Raw genomic sequence first — 19,635 nt, 5'->3', positions numbered from 1 at the left:
ACAATACATCGACCAGTGTGTACCCTCAACACGTTCAGAGACATATAGGGGACACACCCACAATACATCGACCAGTGTGTACCCTCAACACGTTCAAAGACATATAGAGGACACACCCACAATACATCGACCAGTGTGTACCCCCAACATGTTCAGAGACATATAGGGGACACGCCCACAATACATCGACCAGTGTGTACCCTCAACACGTTCAGAGACATATAGGGGAAACTCCCACAATACATCGACCAGTGTGTACCCTCAACACGTTCAGAGACATATAGGGGACACGCCCACAATACATCGACCAGTGTGTACCCTCAACACGTTCAGAGACATATAGGGGATACGCCCACAACACATCGACCAGTGTGTACCCTCAACACGTTCAGAGACATATAGGGGACACGCCCACAATACATCCACCAGTGTGTACCCTCAACACGTTCAGAGACACATAGGGGACACACCCACAATACATCCACCAGTGTGTACCCCAACACGTTCAGAGACATATAGGGGACACGCCCACAATACATCGACCAGTGTGTACCCCAACATGTTCAGAGACACATAGGGGACACACCCACAATACATCCACCAGTGTGTACCCCAACACGTTCAGAGACATATAGGGGGTGCACCCCTGCTGACACACCCACAATGCATCCACCAGTGTGTACCCCCAACATGTTCAGAGACACATAGGGGACACACCCACAATACATCGACCAGTGTGTACCCCAACACGTTCAGAGACACATAGGGGACACACCCACAATACATTGACCAGTGTGTACCCTCAACACGTTCAGAGACACATAGGGGACACACCCACAATACATCGACCAGTGTGTACCCCCAACATGTTCAGAGACACATAGGGGACACACCCACAATACATCCACCAGTGTGTACCCCCAACATGTTCAGAGACATATAGGGGACACACCCACAATACATCGACCAGTGTGTATCCACAACACGTTCAGAGACACATAGGGGACACACCCACAATACATCCACCAGTGTGTACCCCAACACGTTCAGAGACATATAGGGGGCACACCCACAATACATCGACCAGTGTGTACCCTCAACACGTTCAGAGACATATAGGGGACACACCCACAATACATCGACCAGTGTGTACCCTCAACACGTTCAGAGACATATAGGGGACACACCCACAATACATCGACCAGTGTGTATCCCCAACATGTTCAGAGACATATAGGGGGCACACCCACAATACATCGACCAGTGTGTACCCTCAACACGTTCAGAGACATATAGGGGACACACCCACAATACATCGACCAGTGTGTACCCTCAAAACGTTCAGAGACATATAGGGGACACACCCACAATGCATCGACCAGTGTGTACCCCAAGACGTTCAGAGACATATAGGGGTACACCCACAAAACATCGACCAGTGTGTACCCCCAGCACGTTCAGAGACATATAGGGGGCACTCCCACAATACATCGACCAGTGTGTATCCCCAACACGTTCAGAGACATATAGGGGGCACACCCACAATACATTGACCAGTGTGTACCCCAACACGTTCAGAGACATATAGGGGACACACCCACAATGCATCGACCAGTGTGTACCCCCAACATGTTCAGAGACCTATAGGGGACACACCCCCAATACATCGACCAGTGTGTACCCTCAACACGTTCAGAGACATATAGGGGGCACACCCACAATACATCGACCAGTGTGTACCCCCAACATGTACAGAGACATATAGGGGACACACCCACAATACATCGACCAGTGTGTACCCCCAACATGTTCAGAGACATATAGGGGACACGCCCACAATACATCCACCAGTGTGTACCCTCAACACGTTCAGAGACATATAGGGGGCACACCCACAATACATCGACCAGTGTGTATCCCCAACACGTTTAGAGACATATAGGGGGCACACCCACAATACATTGACCAGTGTGTACCCCAACACGTTCAGAGACATATAGGGGACACACCCCCAATACATCGACCAGTGTGTACCCTCAACACGTTCAGAGACATATAGGGGACACACCCACAATACATCGACCAGTGTGTACCCTCAACACGTTCAGAGACATATAGGGGACACACCCACAATACATCGACCAGTGTGTATCCCCAACATGTTCAGAGACATATAGGGGGCACACTAACAATACATCGACGAGTGTGTACCCTCAACACGTTCAGAGACATATAGGGGACACACCCACAATACATCGACCAGTGTGTACCCTCAAAACGTTCAGAGACATATAGGGGACACACCCACAATGCATCGACCAGTGTGTACCCCAAGACGTTCAGAGACATATAGGGGTACACCCACAATACATCGACCAGTGTGTACCCCCAGCACGTTCAGAGACATATAGGGGGAACTCCCACAATACATCGTCCAGTGTGTATCCCCAACACGTTCAGAGACATATAGGGGGCACACCCACAATACATCGACCAGTGTGTACCCCAACACGTTCAGAGACATATAGGGGACACACCCACAATGCATCGACCAGTGTGTACCCCCAACATGTTCAGAGACATATAGGGGACACACCCCCAATACATCGACCAGTGTGTACCCTCAACACGTTCAGAGACATATAGGGGGCACACCCACAATACATCGACCAGTGTGTACCCCCAACATGTTCAGAGACATATAGGGGACACACCCACAATACATCGACCAGTGTGTACCCTCAACACGTTGAGAGACATATAGGGGACACGCCCACAATACATCGACCAGTGTGTACCCCCAACATGTTCAGAGACATATAGGGGACACGCCCACAATACATCCACCAGTGTGTACCCTCAACACGTTCAGAGACATATAGGGGACACACCCACAATACATCGACCAGTGTGTACCCCCAACACGTTCAGAGACATATAGGGGACACACCCACAATGCATCGACCACTGTGTACCCCCAACATGTTCAGAGACATATAGGGGACACACCCACAATACATCGACCAGTGTGTACCCCCAACACGTTCAGAGACATATAGGGGACACGCCCACAATACATCGACCAGTGTGTACCCTCAACACGTTCAGAGACATATAGGGGACACACCCACAATACATCGACCAGTGTGTACCCCAACATGTTCAGAGACATATAGGGGACACGCCCACAATACATCGACCATTGTGTACCCCAACACGTTCAGAGACATATAGGGGGCACACCCACAATACATCCACCAGTGTGTACCCCAACACGTTCAGAGACATATAGGGGGCACACCCCCAATACATCGACCAGTGTGTACCCCCAACACGTTCAGAGACATATAGGGGACACACCCACAATACATCGACCAGTGTGTGCCCTCAACATGTTCAGAGAAATATAGGGGACACACCCACAATACATCCACCAGTGTGTACAATCAACACGTTCAGAGACATATAGGGGACACACCCACAATACATCGACCAGTGTGTACCCCCAACACGTTCAGAGACATATAGGGGACACACCCACAATGCATCGACCAGTGTGTACCCCCAACATGTTCAGAGATATATAGGGGACACACCCACAATACATCGACCAGTGTGTACCCCCAACACGTTCAGAGACATATAGGGGACACGCCCACAATACATCGACCAGTGTGTACCCTCAACACGTTCAGAGACATATAGGGGACACACCCACAATACATCGACCAGTGTGTACCCCAACATGTTCAGAGACATATAGGGGACACGCCCACAATACATCGACCATTGTGTACCCCAACACGTTCAGAGACATATAGGGGGCACACCCACAATACATCCACCAGTGTGTACCCCAACACGTTCAGAGACATATAGGGGATACACCCCCAATACATCGACCAGTGTGTACCCCCAACACGTTCATAGACATATAGGGGACACACCCACAATACATCGACCAGTGTGTGCCCTCAACATGTTCAGAGAAATATAGGGGACACACCCACAATACATCGACCAGTGTGTACCCTCAACACGTTCAGAGACATATAGGGGGTGCACCCCTGCTGATACACCCACAATGCATCGACCAGTGTGTACCCCCAACATGTCCAGAGACATATAGGGGGTGCACCCCTGCTGACACACCCACAATGCATCCACCAGTGTGTACCCCAACACATTCAGAGACATGTAGGGGGTGCACCCTTGCTGACACACCCACAATGCATCCACCAGTGTGTACCCCAAACATGTTCAGGGACATATAGGGGACACACCCACAATACATCGACCAGTGTGTACCCCAACACGTTCAGAGACATATAGGGGGTGCACCCCTGCTGACACACCCACAATGCATCAACCAGTGTGTACCCCCAACACGTTCAGAGACATATAGGGGACACGCCCACAATACATCGACCAGTGTGTACCCTGAACACGTTCAGAGACATATAGGGGACACACCCACAATACATCGACCAGTGTGTACCCTCAACACGTTCAAAGACATATAGAGGACACACCCACAATACATCGACCAGTGTGTACCCCCAACATGTTCAGAGACATATAGGGGACACGCCCACAATACATCGACCAGTGTGTACCCTCAACACGTTCAGAGACATATAGGGGACACGCCCACAATACATCGACCAGTGTGTACCCTCAACACGTTCAGAGACATATAGGGGATACGCCCACAATACATCGACCAGTGTGTACCCTCAACACGTTCAGAGACATATAGGGGACACGCCCACAATACATCCACCAGTGTGTACCCTCAACACGTTCAGAGACACATAGGGGACACACCCACAATACATCCACCAGTGTGTACCCCAACATGTTCAGAGACATATAGGGGACACGCCCACAATACATCGACCAGTGTGTACCCCAACATGTTCAGAGACACATAGGGGACACACCCACAATACATCCACCAGTGTGTACCCCAACACGTTCAGAGACATATAGGGGGTGCACCCCTGCTGACACACCCACAATGCATGGCACTGCTAGACGAAGCCACATAGGCGAAACACGTGTCCAGCCCAGCCAGTTCCCGTCCAGCCCACCTCTCAAGCAATTACCGGACATCACCGATAACCAACGCGCCGCAGCCGGGACCCCACCAACCGTCAATCTCCGCGACGGAGTATACGCCACAAGCAGGTCCGGCTCTGTGCGCCCTGGATCTCTCTGCGCCTCGCCAGTCAACGGCAGACCACATCCTCTGGTCTGGCCCAACACCGCGACGCTCACTTCAGCAAGCCGCGGACACGCCAAGTCCCGTCATCAGCCGCTAACACAGGCAGCGGCAGCAGGTACACGAGCACACTCCCCTGTGCCTCTGCATTTGGGAAGTGCTCGTTCTAACCCCTTCTTTTTCCCCATTTGGCGTCATCTCTGTGCATACCACAGGGAACATTTGTGTCGACACACTGTGTGTCAACCATTTAAACACAACGTCAGTCCTCTCTCTATCTATATGACTGTTTTCAACAAACCGGCTACCATACCCTGGCTACAGTATCTCCTTGTTTCCTTTGATCAACCAGGAGTTTTTCATTAACATTGTGTCTATCCGCAGAAAATCATTAACAATGTTTCATTGTATCCTGCACAAACTGCTCTAAATCAGTGCCTCATACTTGTCAAAAATTGACTTTACTTACAGGCAGCTAGCTTTCCAAGGCACGATTTTTTGCAATAAAGTGTTCTACTTACTAACAAAAAAATGTTTTTTCTCCCAAACCATTTACCTTAAGTGTCGACACAACTGGTGTCAACCACTTCACCATTTTTAATATTATTCTGTTCCAAATTACCAGGGTGTTCCTACCTGCCAATATAACCGCTTTTCCAGTAATTTATATATCGTTAACCCCTTGTAAAACTATCAAGCCATCAAAAAGGCCCAGTGTGATGCGCCACTGCTATCTACAGCCAAACAGTAACAATTGATTGAAGCACCTTGCACTAATTTTGACGTATTGCCACCATACCCCGCTGGCCTGCCCAACCCCTCTCCGAACTTGGAAGCCAAGCAGTGGAGGGCCAGGACAGTACCCAGGTGGGAGACCCCTGGGGAAGACCAGGTGTGGCAATACAAATATAGGGGAAGCAAGTTGTCGCTTCAATCTAACCACTGTACCCATGACTGCTAGAGAGAAGTGCTGTTATTAGAAACTATTGACTACATAAGGCTGTGACCTATCTGTGTGTAACCTTTGTATACACACACTGTGCAATACCAGCACACTATATTGATTCATATAGGGAACTAAATCATTTCTCTGCCTATGTTCACTGGTAATCGTACCTTTGAAAAACTCAGTGCATAAATGACAAAGTAAAGTGTGACATACTAATTATTATTCCTTAAACAATAATAGTTTAAGGACCACACTACATTTTTAACTTATTCAATTACTTGAACTTAAAGTGCCATTTATTTTACTAAAGTCTTTAATAAAAGCTATGTCTTAAAGTAATCATCTAATACCTGTAAATTTACAAAAAAGGAGTGCGCCCAAAAAGCGTTTTTCTCTCTCTGTCAGGTCTTCCCTGACAAAACCCCAGTGTACACCCACAATGCATCCACCAGTGTGTACCCCCAACATGTTCAGAGACACATAGGGGACACACCCACAATACATCGACCAGTGTGTACCCCAACACGTTCAGAGACACATAGGGGACACACCCACAATACATCCACCAGTGTGTACCCCAACACGTTCAGAGACACATAGGGGACACACCCACAATACATCGACCAGTGTGTACCCCCAACATGTTCAGAGACACATAGGGGACACACCCACAATACATCCACCAGTGTGTACCCCCAACATGTTCAGAGACATATAGGGGACACACCCACAATACATTGAACAGTGTGTACCCTCAAGACGTTCAAAGACATATAGGGGACACGCCCACAATATATCGACCAGTGTGTACCCCCAACACGTTCAGAGACATATAGGGGACGCACCCACAATATATCGACCAGTGTGTACCCCCAACATGTTCAGAGACATATAGGGGACACACCCACAATACATCGACCAGTGTGTACCCCCAGCATGTTCAGAGACATATAGGGGACACACCCACAATACATCGAACAGTGTGTACCCTCAAGACGTTCAAAGACATATAGGGGACACGCCCACAATATATCGACCAGTGTGTACCCCCAACACGTTCAGAGACATATAGGGGACGCACCCACAATATATCGACCAGTGTGTACCCCCAACATGTTCAGAGACATATAGGGGACACACCCACAATACATCGACCAGTGTGTACCCCCAACATGTTCAGAGATATATAGGGGACACGCCCACAATACATCGTCGACCAGTGTGTACCCCCAACACGTTCAGAGACATATAGGGGACACACCCACAATACATCGACCAGTGTGTACCCAACTTTACTCATAATGTGACCACACAGGATACAAAGTAAGAGCTTGTAGCGGAACCGAATGCCACATCGTTAGAGATGTTTACTGGACTATTTGTGCTGGTTTGGGTTCTAGTTCACCGGGTTTAGGTTTTTATTGTGATAAAACTCCCTCACTGGTTTTGGTTTTGGATCAATATTGTTTTAACAAATTTATAAAATAGCTAAAATAACAAAAATGACCCTTACCTGGACGATTCTTCATGGGGTCCTCTCTCGGATTTCCATGTACGACGTCAATGCTGATATCAAGGTAATAATAATCGATGTCCTCATCTGGCACAATACAATAACACGTGAGGTCACCACACAACAGAATAACATTACTGCAGTAAGCACGTTACTATATCTATAAGACAATAAGGTCCAGGGCAGACCCTTGCGGACGGGCCAAGGGGGATCACCAGGACATGACTGTACAGGCAGAATGCATCCTTATGTGGCCACTCATGGGCCAATCTGAGTAAATAAGAAGCTTTGGGATAACTCATATATTATACAACTAATTAAGTGTATCCTGGTGAGCTGGTGGAGGGACTACCTCGATGAACCAGTAAAGAACCCCCTTCACTTCCACCTATGCCAGGTAACTGTCCTCCTGTGTCTCACCGTGACCATGGGAATACAATAAAGGTTCAGGCAAATACGCAAATGCCCACATGGAGCGCATTAATTGTATCAATTCGACAAGACTCTACAGTAAATATATTACTTAGAATGCTATTCCTGGTTCAAGTGCAAACATGGGACCCCCCCCCCCCCTTTCCTGTTAGCATAAGTAATCTGCTCCAGAACATTATTAAACCTGTACAGAGCATTGGAACACGCCCCCCGAGTGCTCAATTCGCTGAACATAGAGAACTATCCCCAATAGTAGTGGCAGTAGCCAAGCCTCCCCCCCCCCCCCCCCGCTCTCTGCCAGTGATTCTTATGAGATCTCTGACCCCAGTGTCTTCAGGGAGGACTTCTGTCTCTGGTGGCATCTCCAGGCCAGGATCATGATTATTATGACATTGCATTTATAATGACAGATATGAGCTGCTGTCACAATCCTGCCTAAATCCTGTATATCTGGCCTGTCATGCCTGCTCTTCAGTTCTGTGTATTCCAGCCTGCTGCAGATAGACTGCAATGATGCTTCCTAAGAGACTGTGCATTGCTACTCATTATTTTAAAATTATTTTTATTGAAAGGTTTTTCAATGAGAACAAACTGCAGTATAAATATGGATCATGTACAAATATATGTTGACTCTCAATGCAACAATTGTTAGCGTAATACATCATAATCATCTCGTTCATGAATTACTGTTAGCTTTCCTTGTACTGGTATGACCATGTAACACATGACGTAACCGAAAGCGGTATATAATACAAATAGTACATGTTGCAGTAAGGTACAATGTGTAAAGTCAACACATATATAATATAATAAGAGTCATGGTACTTGTGTACTAGCATGGCGCCCCGATAATTAGTCGCCCGATTTTTTTAATCAAATCGCATCGCATGCCATACACCCGATGGCATGCGATGCGACGCGATTTTAACTCATATACATTAAATATAAACCTAATGGGTGCTTACAATGCTTAAATGCACCCCCACGCCACCCCCCAAGTATAAACGTGAACCGGAAGCGTGGCGAGCGCAGCGACCCACGAGGGGCGGCGGTACGCGTCCTACGACCTTTCCATACCTCCACTATCCACGTCGGCGTGGGGTTGAGAATAGAAAGTGTGGCGAGCGTAGCGAGCAACCGAGCCCGAAGCATGGCGAGCGGCCGCGGATACCTGTGAAGCCCGCGAGGGGACGCCATATACAATGGCATACAGTTTTAAAATTGTATGCCATTGTACAACATCGGCCGATATCGCGTTGCATCGCATACCATTGCATGCGATATGGTCTGCGATGCGATGGGCGCCGTGCTAGTACACAAGTACCAGAGTCATTTTAAATATTTTCAGAAGTTGAAAGAAATATTCTCTAGCATGAGAGTCTAGAGTATCTATGAATAGGGTCCATTTCGTAGAAAGTTCTGGGCTCCTTGAGATAGACCTGATCTCACATATTTCCTTTCAAACTAGAGAATTTGTAGGAGTTTTTGCTTAACTGATGATAATAGATGTGCTGTATTCCCGGTCCAACGTATCAAAATGCATTTCCTTGCTACTGTAAGTATTAATATGCGTAATGGCAGGGTATACGTCTCAGTTTTATCCATTGGCCACAAGCGAAAAGAAAGTGCCAAGGGTTACATGGAAACCGTTACATGAAATACAGTAGAGAGAAAGTTTATAACTTTCCACCGGAATCGTTTAATTTTGTAACAGGTCCACATACAGGGGGGAATTTACTAAAGGAAATTTGTAAAAAAATAGGTGTATTTTTATCCAGAAATACACTTATTTTTTACATTTACTATACCAAAAATACGGCAATTCGTAGTCGTATTGATGTGCTATTAATACGGATACGAATTGTCGTATATTCAGGATAGTTAGGGGGACATTTACCAAAATGGATTCGTAGAAAAAAGGTGTATTCGTAGGGAGAAATACACCTTTTTTTTACGAATTTGTATTTTCGGGATTTACAATCCCAAAAATACAACAATTCGTAGTCCTAAAGATGGAACATTCGTATTTGTATTTACAAATACGAATGTCTACACCATCGATAGAATACGACAGAAATCACCATTCAAAAGAATGGTGGTTTCTGATTTACTAAGCAGCCGTATGGATAATACGGCTGCTTAGTGGTGTAAAACACCCACGCAAATACGACAGGAAAATAGAACACCATTTTCATGTCGTATTTGCGTTTTTGCCTGCACGGATCAGTCAGATCCGTGCAGGCTTCAGTGTAAAAAAATAGAAAAATTAAATAAATTAAAAAAAAAACGGCGTGGGGTCCCCCCCACAGCCGAAACCAGCACCAGGCTGACAGAGCCTGGAGCCGGTAATTAAAAATCAGGGAACCCGACAAATAGGGTTTCCCCGATTTTTAACAACCAGCCCCAGGCTCCTGCTCTGGGGCTGGTTCCCAAAATACGGGGGACAAAATGACTAGGGGTCCCCCGTATTTTAAGAACCAGCCCTAGGCAAAACCAGCCAGCAGGGTAATGCCACAGCCGGGGGGAGACTTTTTATGCAAGTCCCCCCGGCCAAAGCATTAACCCTACCAACCAGTCAGCCTGGCCAGGGGCCCTGGGGGAGTGGGGACCCCCCCAATAAAGGGGTCCCCCCCCTCCAGGACTTACCTGACCAGGCTGAAGCCTGGTGCTGTCCTCGATGCCCCTGGGCGGTGGGCATCGAGCTGATGGTTTGGTGTAAAAAATAGAATAAAAACCATTGTCTTTTACTGGTGAACTATGAGTCCCAGCAAGCCTCCCCCGCAAGCTGGGACTTGGAGAACCACAAGTCCCAGCCTGCGGGGCATTAAAGGGCACGCTGGGTCTTGTAGTTCCACAGTAAAAGAAAGAGTTAAATAAACACACTGACACACGTGAAAAATAAAAGTTTAATACATACATAACACATACATACTGATACTTACCTTTCTTGATCCCGTAGGTAGCCCTGGTCCTGATGTCCTGTGTCGTCCATGTCGGCTGTCTGCGTCGTCCTCCAGGTCCATGTCGACGGTCCGTGTCGTCCTCCAGGTCCATGGCGGTGTCCGGGTCCGAAGAAATCCATGTTGGAGCTGTGGAAGGAAATCCTACTCACCTGTTCCTGCGCTGAAGAAGTCTTCTCTTGATCCGACGTAGTCCAGGTAATCTTCCTGCTGTCGCCGGTCACCGCTGTCTGCGCTGTCTCTGCATCGCGCTGAGGAGAGATGCTGAAGTTTCATATTCGGCGCCTCTCCTCAGACTGAATTCTATTGGCCGCCTAGCAGGCCAATCAGGAGCCGAGAAAGTCGGCTCCTGATTGGCCTGCTAGGCGGCCAATAGAATTCAGTCTGAGGAGAGGCGCCGAATATGAAAAATCTCAGCATCTCTACTCAGCGCGATGCAGAGACAGCGCAGACAGCGGGGACCGGCGACAGCATGAAGATTACCTGGACTACGTCGGATCAAGAGAAGACTTCTTCAGCGCAGGACCAGGTGAGTAGGATTTCCTTCCACAGCTCCAACATGGATTTCTTCGGACCCGGACACCGCCATGGACCTGGAGGACGACACGGACCGTCGACATGGACCTGGAGGACGACGCAGACAGCCGACATGGACGACACAGGACATCAGGACCAGGGCTACCTACGGGATCAAGAAAGGTAAGTATCAGTATGTATGTGTTATGTATGTATTAAACTTTTATTTTTCACGTGTGTCAGTGTGTTTATTTAACTCTTTCTTTTACTGTGGAACTACAAGACCCAGCGGGCCCTTTAATGCCCCGCAGGCTGGGACTTGTGGTTCTCCAAGTCCCAGCTTGCGGGGGAGGCTTGCTGGGACTCATAGTTCACCAGTAAAAGACAATGGTTTTTATTCTATTTTTTACACCAAACCATCAGCTCGATGCCCACCGCCCAGGGGCATCGAGGACAGCACCAGGCTTCAGCCTGGTCAGGTAAGTCCTGGAGGGGGGGGACCCCTTTATTGGGGGGGTCCCCACTCCCCCATGGCCCCTGGCCAGGCTGACTGGTCGGTAGGGTTAATGCTTTGGCCGGGGGGACTTGCATAAAAAGTCTCCCCCCGGCTGTGGCATTACCCTGCTGGCTGGTTTTGCCTGGGGCTGGTTCTTAAAATACGGGGGACCCCTAGTCATTTTGTCCCCCGTATTTTGGGAACCAGCCCCAGAGCAGGAGCCTGGGGCTGGTTGTTAAAAATCGGGGAAACCCTATTTGTCGGGTTCCCTGATTTTTAATTACCGGCTCCAGGCTCTGTCAGCCTGGTGCTGGTTTCGGCTGTGGGGGGGACCCCACGCCGTTTTTTTTTTTATTTATTTATTTTTCTATTTTTTTTTACACATTGCAGCCTGCACGGATCTGACTGATCCGTGCAGACTGCTAGAAATAATTCGTATTAGCGGCCGTATATACGGCCGCTAATACGAATTTCTACGACATCGGTGGGTTACAAAGCAGTCGTATATGACTGCTTTGTAACTGATCCTCCGGAACACGACTTTGCATACGACTTAAACAGTCGTATGCAGTCGTAGGGAAAATACCAATACGAAAAACTAGGTTTTTCATATTGGTAAATTTCCCCCATAGTGTCAAAAATAAGTGTATTTCTGGATACAAATACACCTATTTTTTACAAATTTCCTTTAGTAAATTTCCCCCTCAATGTGCAAAGTCCGCTACTGTTATTCCGCATTTAAGACATTTCCTGGTTTCTTCTCAAACCCTATATTTACATATGTGGGGTGTCATATACACTCTATGTAATGTCCGTAGGTAAAGCTCTTGTAAATAGGCAGAATTCATTGCTTTTAAAGACTGTCCATGTAGTCCGATGATATCTTAAAACTGACCTATATATGGAATGTTTTTTTCCCATTTATCAAGCAACAGTTTCCATTGTAGACAGTATGTTCTACACAGCTTTGCTTCATTAGTAGCAGACAATGATACTTTAGTTTATATGGTTTTGGTAATAGATAGTTAAGGAGTAAGTCTATAGATGTTACCGGCGAAATTAAAATAGGAGGATTACTTTCTGGTCCTGGCGCCTTTATTGAAGTCAAGAAGTGTCTTAAGCTGGGTACACATATATACAATCCATGTCTCTTTTAACCATTTGGCCGACTGTACTCCCGTCGGACCGTCCACAAACAACAGCCGACACGCGCGTACACACCTGTACAATTTTACTTGCGACGTCCGATGTACTCCCGTCCAAACAGTCGCAAGAAAAAGATTGTACCACCATACACACTCTCTCGATTTGTGCTTTTGACACGATATATATGAACGACAGGGGCTGGCTGGCAACTTTTAGCCTAGGGGGCAAGTCCAGAGCACTGGCCCATAATCAGCCAAGTCACCGTCGGAAGGAATGCTTTTGCGCGCCGTAGGCGCTCCGAAAAATTAGGGGCGTGGCCTATCATAAGGGGCGTTGCCTGTACCATGATTGTATTGTGTACCTGCAGATTGCACATTTTAGCGAACCTTGTAATACCCATTACACATAAAGCCACATGCCGTAATGCCAATTACACATTATGCTGAACACCATGATGCCAGTTACACATTACGCCCAACACTGTGATGCTAATTACACATTATGCTGCACACCTTGATGCCCATTACACCCCATACTGTGATGGCAATTACCCAATGCTCCCCACACCGTAATGTCCATTACGCCCCATACCATGATGCCCATTACACCGCACAATGTGATGTCCACAGTGCCAGATATGCCCCCACAGTGCAAGATATTCCGCCACAGTACCAAATACACATATGCCCCCACAGTGCCAGACACAAATGCCGCCACAGTGCCAGATATTCTGCCACAGTGCCAAATACGCATATTCCTCCACAGTGCCAGATATGCCCCCAGAGTGCCAGAGACACATATGCCCCCACAGTGCCAGAGACAAATATGCCCCCACAGTGCCAGAGACACATATTCCCCCACAGTGCCAAAGACACATATGCCGCCACAGTGCCAGATATGCCCCCACAGTGCCAGAGACACATATGCCCCCACAGTGCCAGAGACACATATGCCCCCTCAGTGCCAGAGACACATATTCCCCCACAGTGCCAAAGACACATATGCCCCCACAGTGCCAGATATGCCCCCACAGTGCCAGAGACACATATGCCCCCACAGTGCCAGAGACACATATGCCCCCACAGTGCCAGATACACATATGCCCCCACAGTGCCAAATACATATATGCCCCCACAGTGCCAGATATGCCCCCCACAGTGCCAGATACACATATGCCCCCACACAGTGCCAGATATGCCCCCACACAGTGCCAGATATGCCCCCACACAGTGCCAGATATGCCCCCACACAGTGCCAGATATGCCCCCACAGTGACAGAAACACATATGCTGGGGTGAGGGAGGGGGGGGGAGAGCGCTTACCCACTCGCTAGCTGCGGGCCGTGCTGCGGCTGGATCAGCTTCTCCAGCCCTCCTGCGCTGGCCGCGGCTTCCAGAACACGGCCGCGGCTACAGGAAAATGGCCGCCGGCCTCCTGCACTGAGAACATGTCCTCAGTGCAGGGGGCCGGCGGCCATTTTCCTGTAGCCGCGGCCGTGTTCTGTAAGCCGCGGCCAGTGCAGGAGGGCTGGAGAAGCTGATCCAGCCGCAGCACGGCCCGCACCCAGTGGGTGGGTAAGCGGCCCGGGGGGCATATGGCACTCTGCCCCCCGGCCCAGCCCGCCCCTGATGAACGAAATTATCATAATGGGCTGGGTTAAGGGCATACCAAAACAAAGAGGCGTGAGTACAGAACCTAAACAAAAGTGATGGGGTACGCATCTACTAAACTTCTGTATAGAAATGCCGGTCTGGTCCCGCAGTTACATTTGAGAGGCACAAGCAGACAGACAATAGCCCTTAAAATGGCTAAGGATAATACAAGGCACAGTTGCTAATATTTCAATATGCATTACATAATGTGACACACACGGATCACCAAACTGCTATAAAGCCGGGTATGCGACTAGTCAGTTTGCGGTAGTCACCCTGCCAAACTGCTATAAAGCCGGATATGCGAGTATAGTCAGTTTGCGGTAGTCACCCTGTAGTCGCATACCCGGCTTTATAGCAGTTTGGCAGGGTGACTACCGCAAACTGACTAGTCGCATACCCGGCTTTATAGCAGTTTGGCGCTCTGTGTGTGTCACATTATGTAATGCATATTGTTTTGTAATAGCCACATAAACAGGATTTTTGATTAAGTTCCCCCAATAAACCCCCAGCAGCTGCTACGTTGTCAGGAAAATTCACATTAACTGCGGTAGCTCTGTTATTTATATCCCCTCATATATAAATATATATGTCCAGCGAGCTCCTGCCGGTACTGTTCTTCTGGTGCTGTTCCTGGGTTGTTCCAGCCGGGACCGGGTTGGATGCGGTGAGTGACCGGTCCCAGCTCCAGGCAGTGGTGGTGGGACCTGTGTAGTCCACACCGCCAGGGGCCCCGCACCACATCACCACGGCTGCCTTACATCCACTCACACAGGGCAGCCAATACAATCAGTGGGGGTCTCGTTCCCCACTGACAACTCACCCCCCGGCATCACCACGCTGCACAGGGATACCCAGAGCGCCTCTCCAGCGGTACCAGCACGGGAACCCAATGCCACTGCCATCCAGCCTCACACCTGTGCATCCACCATCATCGGCATCAGTATCACAGATACCCGCGGACACCAGTGCCTTGACTGGAAGCGGCGTTGAGGGACCGACCTTGCAATGGGGGACCTATTCATTACCATTGGACTGTGCTTACAAGGTACCTTAAAGAACTTTGTGGGAATTCAGGTATCCCACCTGACTCCTCCCACACCACTACTGTCCATCCCCTATGAACAGCCGGCCAACAGACCCCTGGCCAGGGGCTCCACACCACATCTGGCTGCTCTTCACCATTTTCAGACATTAAATGTGCACATACCCTTTTATCTAACATTGTTACATGTGTTGCTTCCAATTGTTACCATCTAGACTTGTTTTGACAACTTTGTAACATTGCACTATTACTGATTAAATAAACTGTGTTCAGTATATTCACCTCATAAATCTCCCCTTCTTTTTATTTCTGATATCATTTGCTGCTACACATTTACATCTAATATGCATGTTCCTCCAGCCATTACAACTTCATGAATGGAATCTATGTACTTATTATAGTGTAACTATTGTAGTTCATTATTTCTATAAAGCCGGGTATGTGACTAGTCGGTTTGCGGTAGTCACCCTGCCAAACTGCTATAAAGCCGGGTATGCGACTACAGGGTGACTACCGCAAACTGACTATACTCGCATACCCGGCTTTATAGCAGTTTGGCAGGGTGACTACCGCAAACTGACTAGTCGCATACCCGGCTTTATAGCAATTTGGTGCTCCGTGTGTGTCACATTATGTAACTGTGCCTTGTATTGTCGGTCTGCTTGTGCCTCTCAAATTCCTTTATGTTGTGACAGCCTGATATATCATGAGCAGCGGAGCCGCGGCTCCGTGAACTATATTAACCCTGTCACCTCCACACATGATTTATTCATGTGTGCGTTCTGAATGCAATGTACTTATTATAGTGTAACTATATCTGTAGGAGAGATGATGCAGCTATGGAACGCCCACATGGGCGTTCCAGCTTTGGCAGTATAGTCCCAAGGACGGCAGCATATCGGTCGGACGTGCGTACACACTGCACTTTTGTACCGATATGAGGCCGTCCTGTCGGATGAAAATTAAACAGCAAAGAACCGTCGACCGACCGAGTATGGACGGACAAGACAGTTTTTTGCCGTTTATCGCTCGTACGGGACAGCGTACACACATATACAATTGAACGGCTTTCCGACCCAGAACGGAAGAACGGCCCGACAATTGTATATATGTGTACCCAGCTTTACTTGAAAATACATAAACTGGTTTGTGCGGGGTAAATCGAATTGTTGTAAAAGATCTGAAAAAGAGATTATCGATCCTCCTGGGTCAAAAATCTTGTTTGACAAATCCAAGCCCTTTTCCCTCCACAAGTTATATAATGGGTTGGATATTGAAGGATGGATACTACCCCATAAAGGTATGAATTAAGATATATAAGGATTTCTATTACAAATCTTATTCATATCTTGCCAAGTTGCATATGTGTCTTTAAAAGAAATGTGTGATTTTATTTCTGCCGGGATATCTGCAGATTTTGTTTGTATCAATACTCCTGGGGCAAATGGGTAGAAAATAGTCTGTTCTAGCAAAGGGTCTGTATAAGAAGATTTATTTAACATCCAATCAGAAATGTATCTAAAATATAGCCGAGGGGTAGTTTTTTAAGTCAGGAGAGCCAAATCCCCCTTCGGATCCCGGAGTTTGACGTTTTACTTTCGCAATTCAGGGGCGTTTATTTTGCCATATAAATCTGGAAAATAGAGATTCCAAGCAGGTCAAGTCTGATTTTTGCAGTGCTACAGGGAGCATCTGCATATAATAAAATATTTTTGGAAAAATAATTGTTTATAAGATAAGATAATAGTTTATTGTCATTGTCAAACAATATCAAATTGAACAACAACAAAATTAATTTCTAGGACACAAAAAGAAACAATTAACAATTTTGATTAAAATCAGTAATTGCCATCGGGAAAACACAATTGCTCATACGCAATGTTCCTGACTTGGCACACCTTAACAGTTTTTTTAGATGGTAAAAACGAGAAGATATAATTATAAGTGACAATCATGCATAATGCTATCTCTTTTCCGCCGACAATTTCTAACAAAGATATCTTCCATAGAGGACAGATCACAGCCAATAATGGCCTCTGCAGTGTGAATCACCCTCTCCATTTTCTTTAGATCTTTTTTTGTGCTGTTTCCATACCAAACCACAATACAATATGATAGGATGCTTTCAATTATACCTTTATAGAACCTACCCAAATTTTCCTGAGAAAATCTCACTGCTCTTAGCTTCCTCAGGAAATATAAACGTTGATGAGCCTTCTTAACCAACATAGTAATATTTACCGACCACAATAGGTCCTGTGAAATAATTACCCCCAATAACTTAAACTCCGTGACCCTCTTTACTTCCAAGTTATCAATCTGTAGGGGCACTAAATCGGTCTTCCTCCCTCGTCTGAAATCAATGATAATTTCCTTGGTCTTTGTCAAGTTTAAGACAAGACAAATATCAAGGTGTCAATAATGCAATCTTTAGCTTTCCGCTTTCATTTTTATACCATGTATAAGGGGTGATAATCTGACTGCTACTGCCAAGTGTTCTATCGCAACTGTGAACAGCAATGGCGATAAAGTACAACCTTGGCGTGTACCCCTTCCTAGCTGGAATAATGGGGAGAGAAGTCCGTTACATGTTATAGCAGATTTGGAAGCTGTGTAAATTATATGAATTATTGATATAAATTGTGAAGGGAATCCAAATTGTTTTAAGGTATTAAATAAATGGGACAATATGCAAATATGGGTTCAAGTGTCTCACCAAGTGCGCGCTAGCTGCTAGGGTATGCGTTCCCCCAGGGTGTTTCTCAAGCACCCCACAGAGAGACAATAGTGATACAAAAAAAGGTAGGGATTGCCCACCACCAGCGCTAGATAAAGTTATAACACACTGTTACATCCCTTTTTTTTCCTCCTATGTCCTTTTTAGAAATCGGTATCACTCTCTGCTCATTCCACTCGTTATACCATGTAAAGAGAGCAAATATATTTCATAGTGCATACCGTTTTAATGATAACATAAAGGAAAAGGGAACATATACATCAGGGCAAATGATTCACAATGGGGGTACATAAAATCACACACATAAAATCCAATGTTAAAGTGCCAAGTGCAATAATGGATAAGGTGCTGAGAATCTAGTTACCAGATGGAATGTGAACCGTAAGTTTTACAGTTCAAAATGCGCATACTCTTAGCTGGGTCGCCCGGGCACAACCTGGATACAGAGATGCTGCTGCCGGTCCCACGATCCCGCACCAAAGTCCACTTGCTGGAGGCCTGGTGCGGGATCGTGGGACCGGCAGCAGCATCTCTGTATCCAGGTTGTGCCCGGGCGACCCAGCTAAGAGTATGCGCATTTTGAACTGTAAAACTAACGGTTCGCATTCCATCTGGTAACTAGATTCTCAGCACCTTATCCATTATTGCACTTGGCACTTTAACATTGGATTTTATGTGTGTGATTTTATGTACCCCCATTGTGAATCATTTGCCCTGATGTATATGTTCCCTTTTCCTTTATGTTATCATTAAAACGGTATGCACTATGAAATATATTTGCTCTCTTTACATGGTATAACGAGTGGAATGAGCAGAGAGTGATACCGATTTCTAAAAAGGACATAGGAGGAAAAAAAAGGGAAGTAACAGTGTGTTATAACTATATCTAGCACTGGTGGTGGGCAATCCCTACCTTTTTTTGTATCATTAAATAAATGGGGCCAAAGTACTAAATCAAATGCCTT

General features: G+C 46.9%; 1 protein-coding gene and 1 pseudogene across 1 annotated transcript in view; one reads left to right on the top strand and one right to left on the bottom strand.

The window, feature by feature from the left end:
* The window catches only part of LOC146025451 (proteinase-activated receptor 1-like), a 95,277-nt gene extending 87,505 nt beyond the window's left edge, over positions 1-7,772 (bottom strand). The window contains exon 1 of the mRNA XM_083155520.1: positions 7,687-7,772. Within this exon, the coding sequence (XP_083011646.1) occupies positions 7,687-7,702 (16 nt within the window). The 5' untranslated portion in view covers positions 7,703-7,772. The remainder of the gene's footprint in view (positions 1-7,686) is intronic.
* On the top strand, positions 6,010-6,128 carry LOC146039767 (5S ribosomal RNA; annotated as a pseudogene).
* Positions 7,773-19,635: the final 11,863 nt, after the last annotated feature.

The sequence above is a fragment of the Crinia signifera genome, chromosome 1 (assembly GCF_055691185.1).
Source record: "Crinia signifera chromosome 1, ASM5569118v1, whole genome shotgun sequence".
Classification (NCBI taxonomy): Eukaryota; Metazoa; Chordata; class Amphibia; order Anura; family Myobatrachidae; genus Crinia; species Crinia signifera.
The sequence above is the reverse complement of the archived record's forward strand: the minus strand, read 5'-3'. Positions and strand labels throughout refer to the sequence as shown.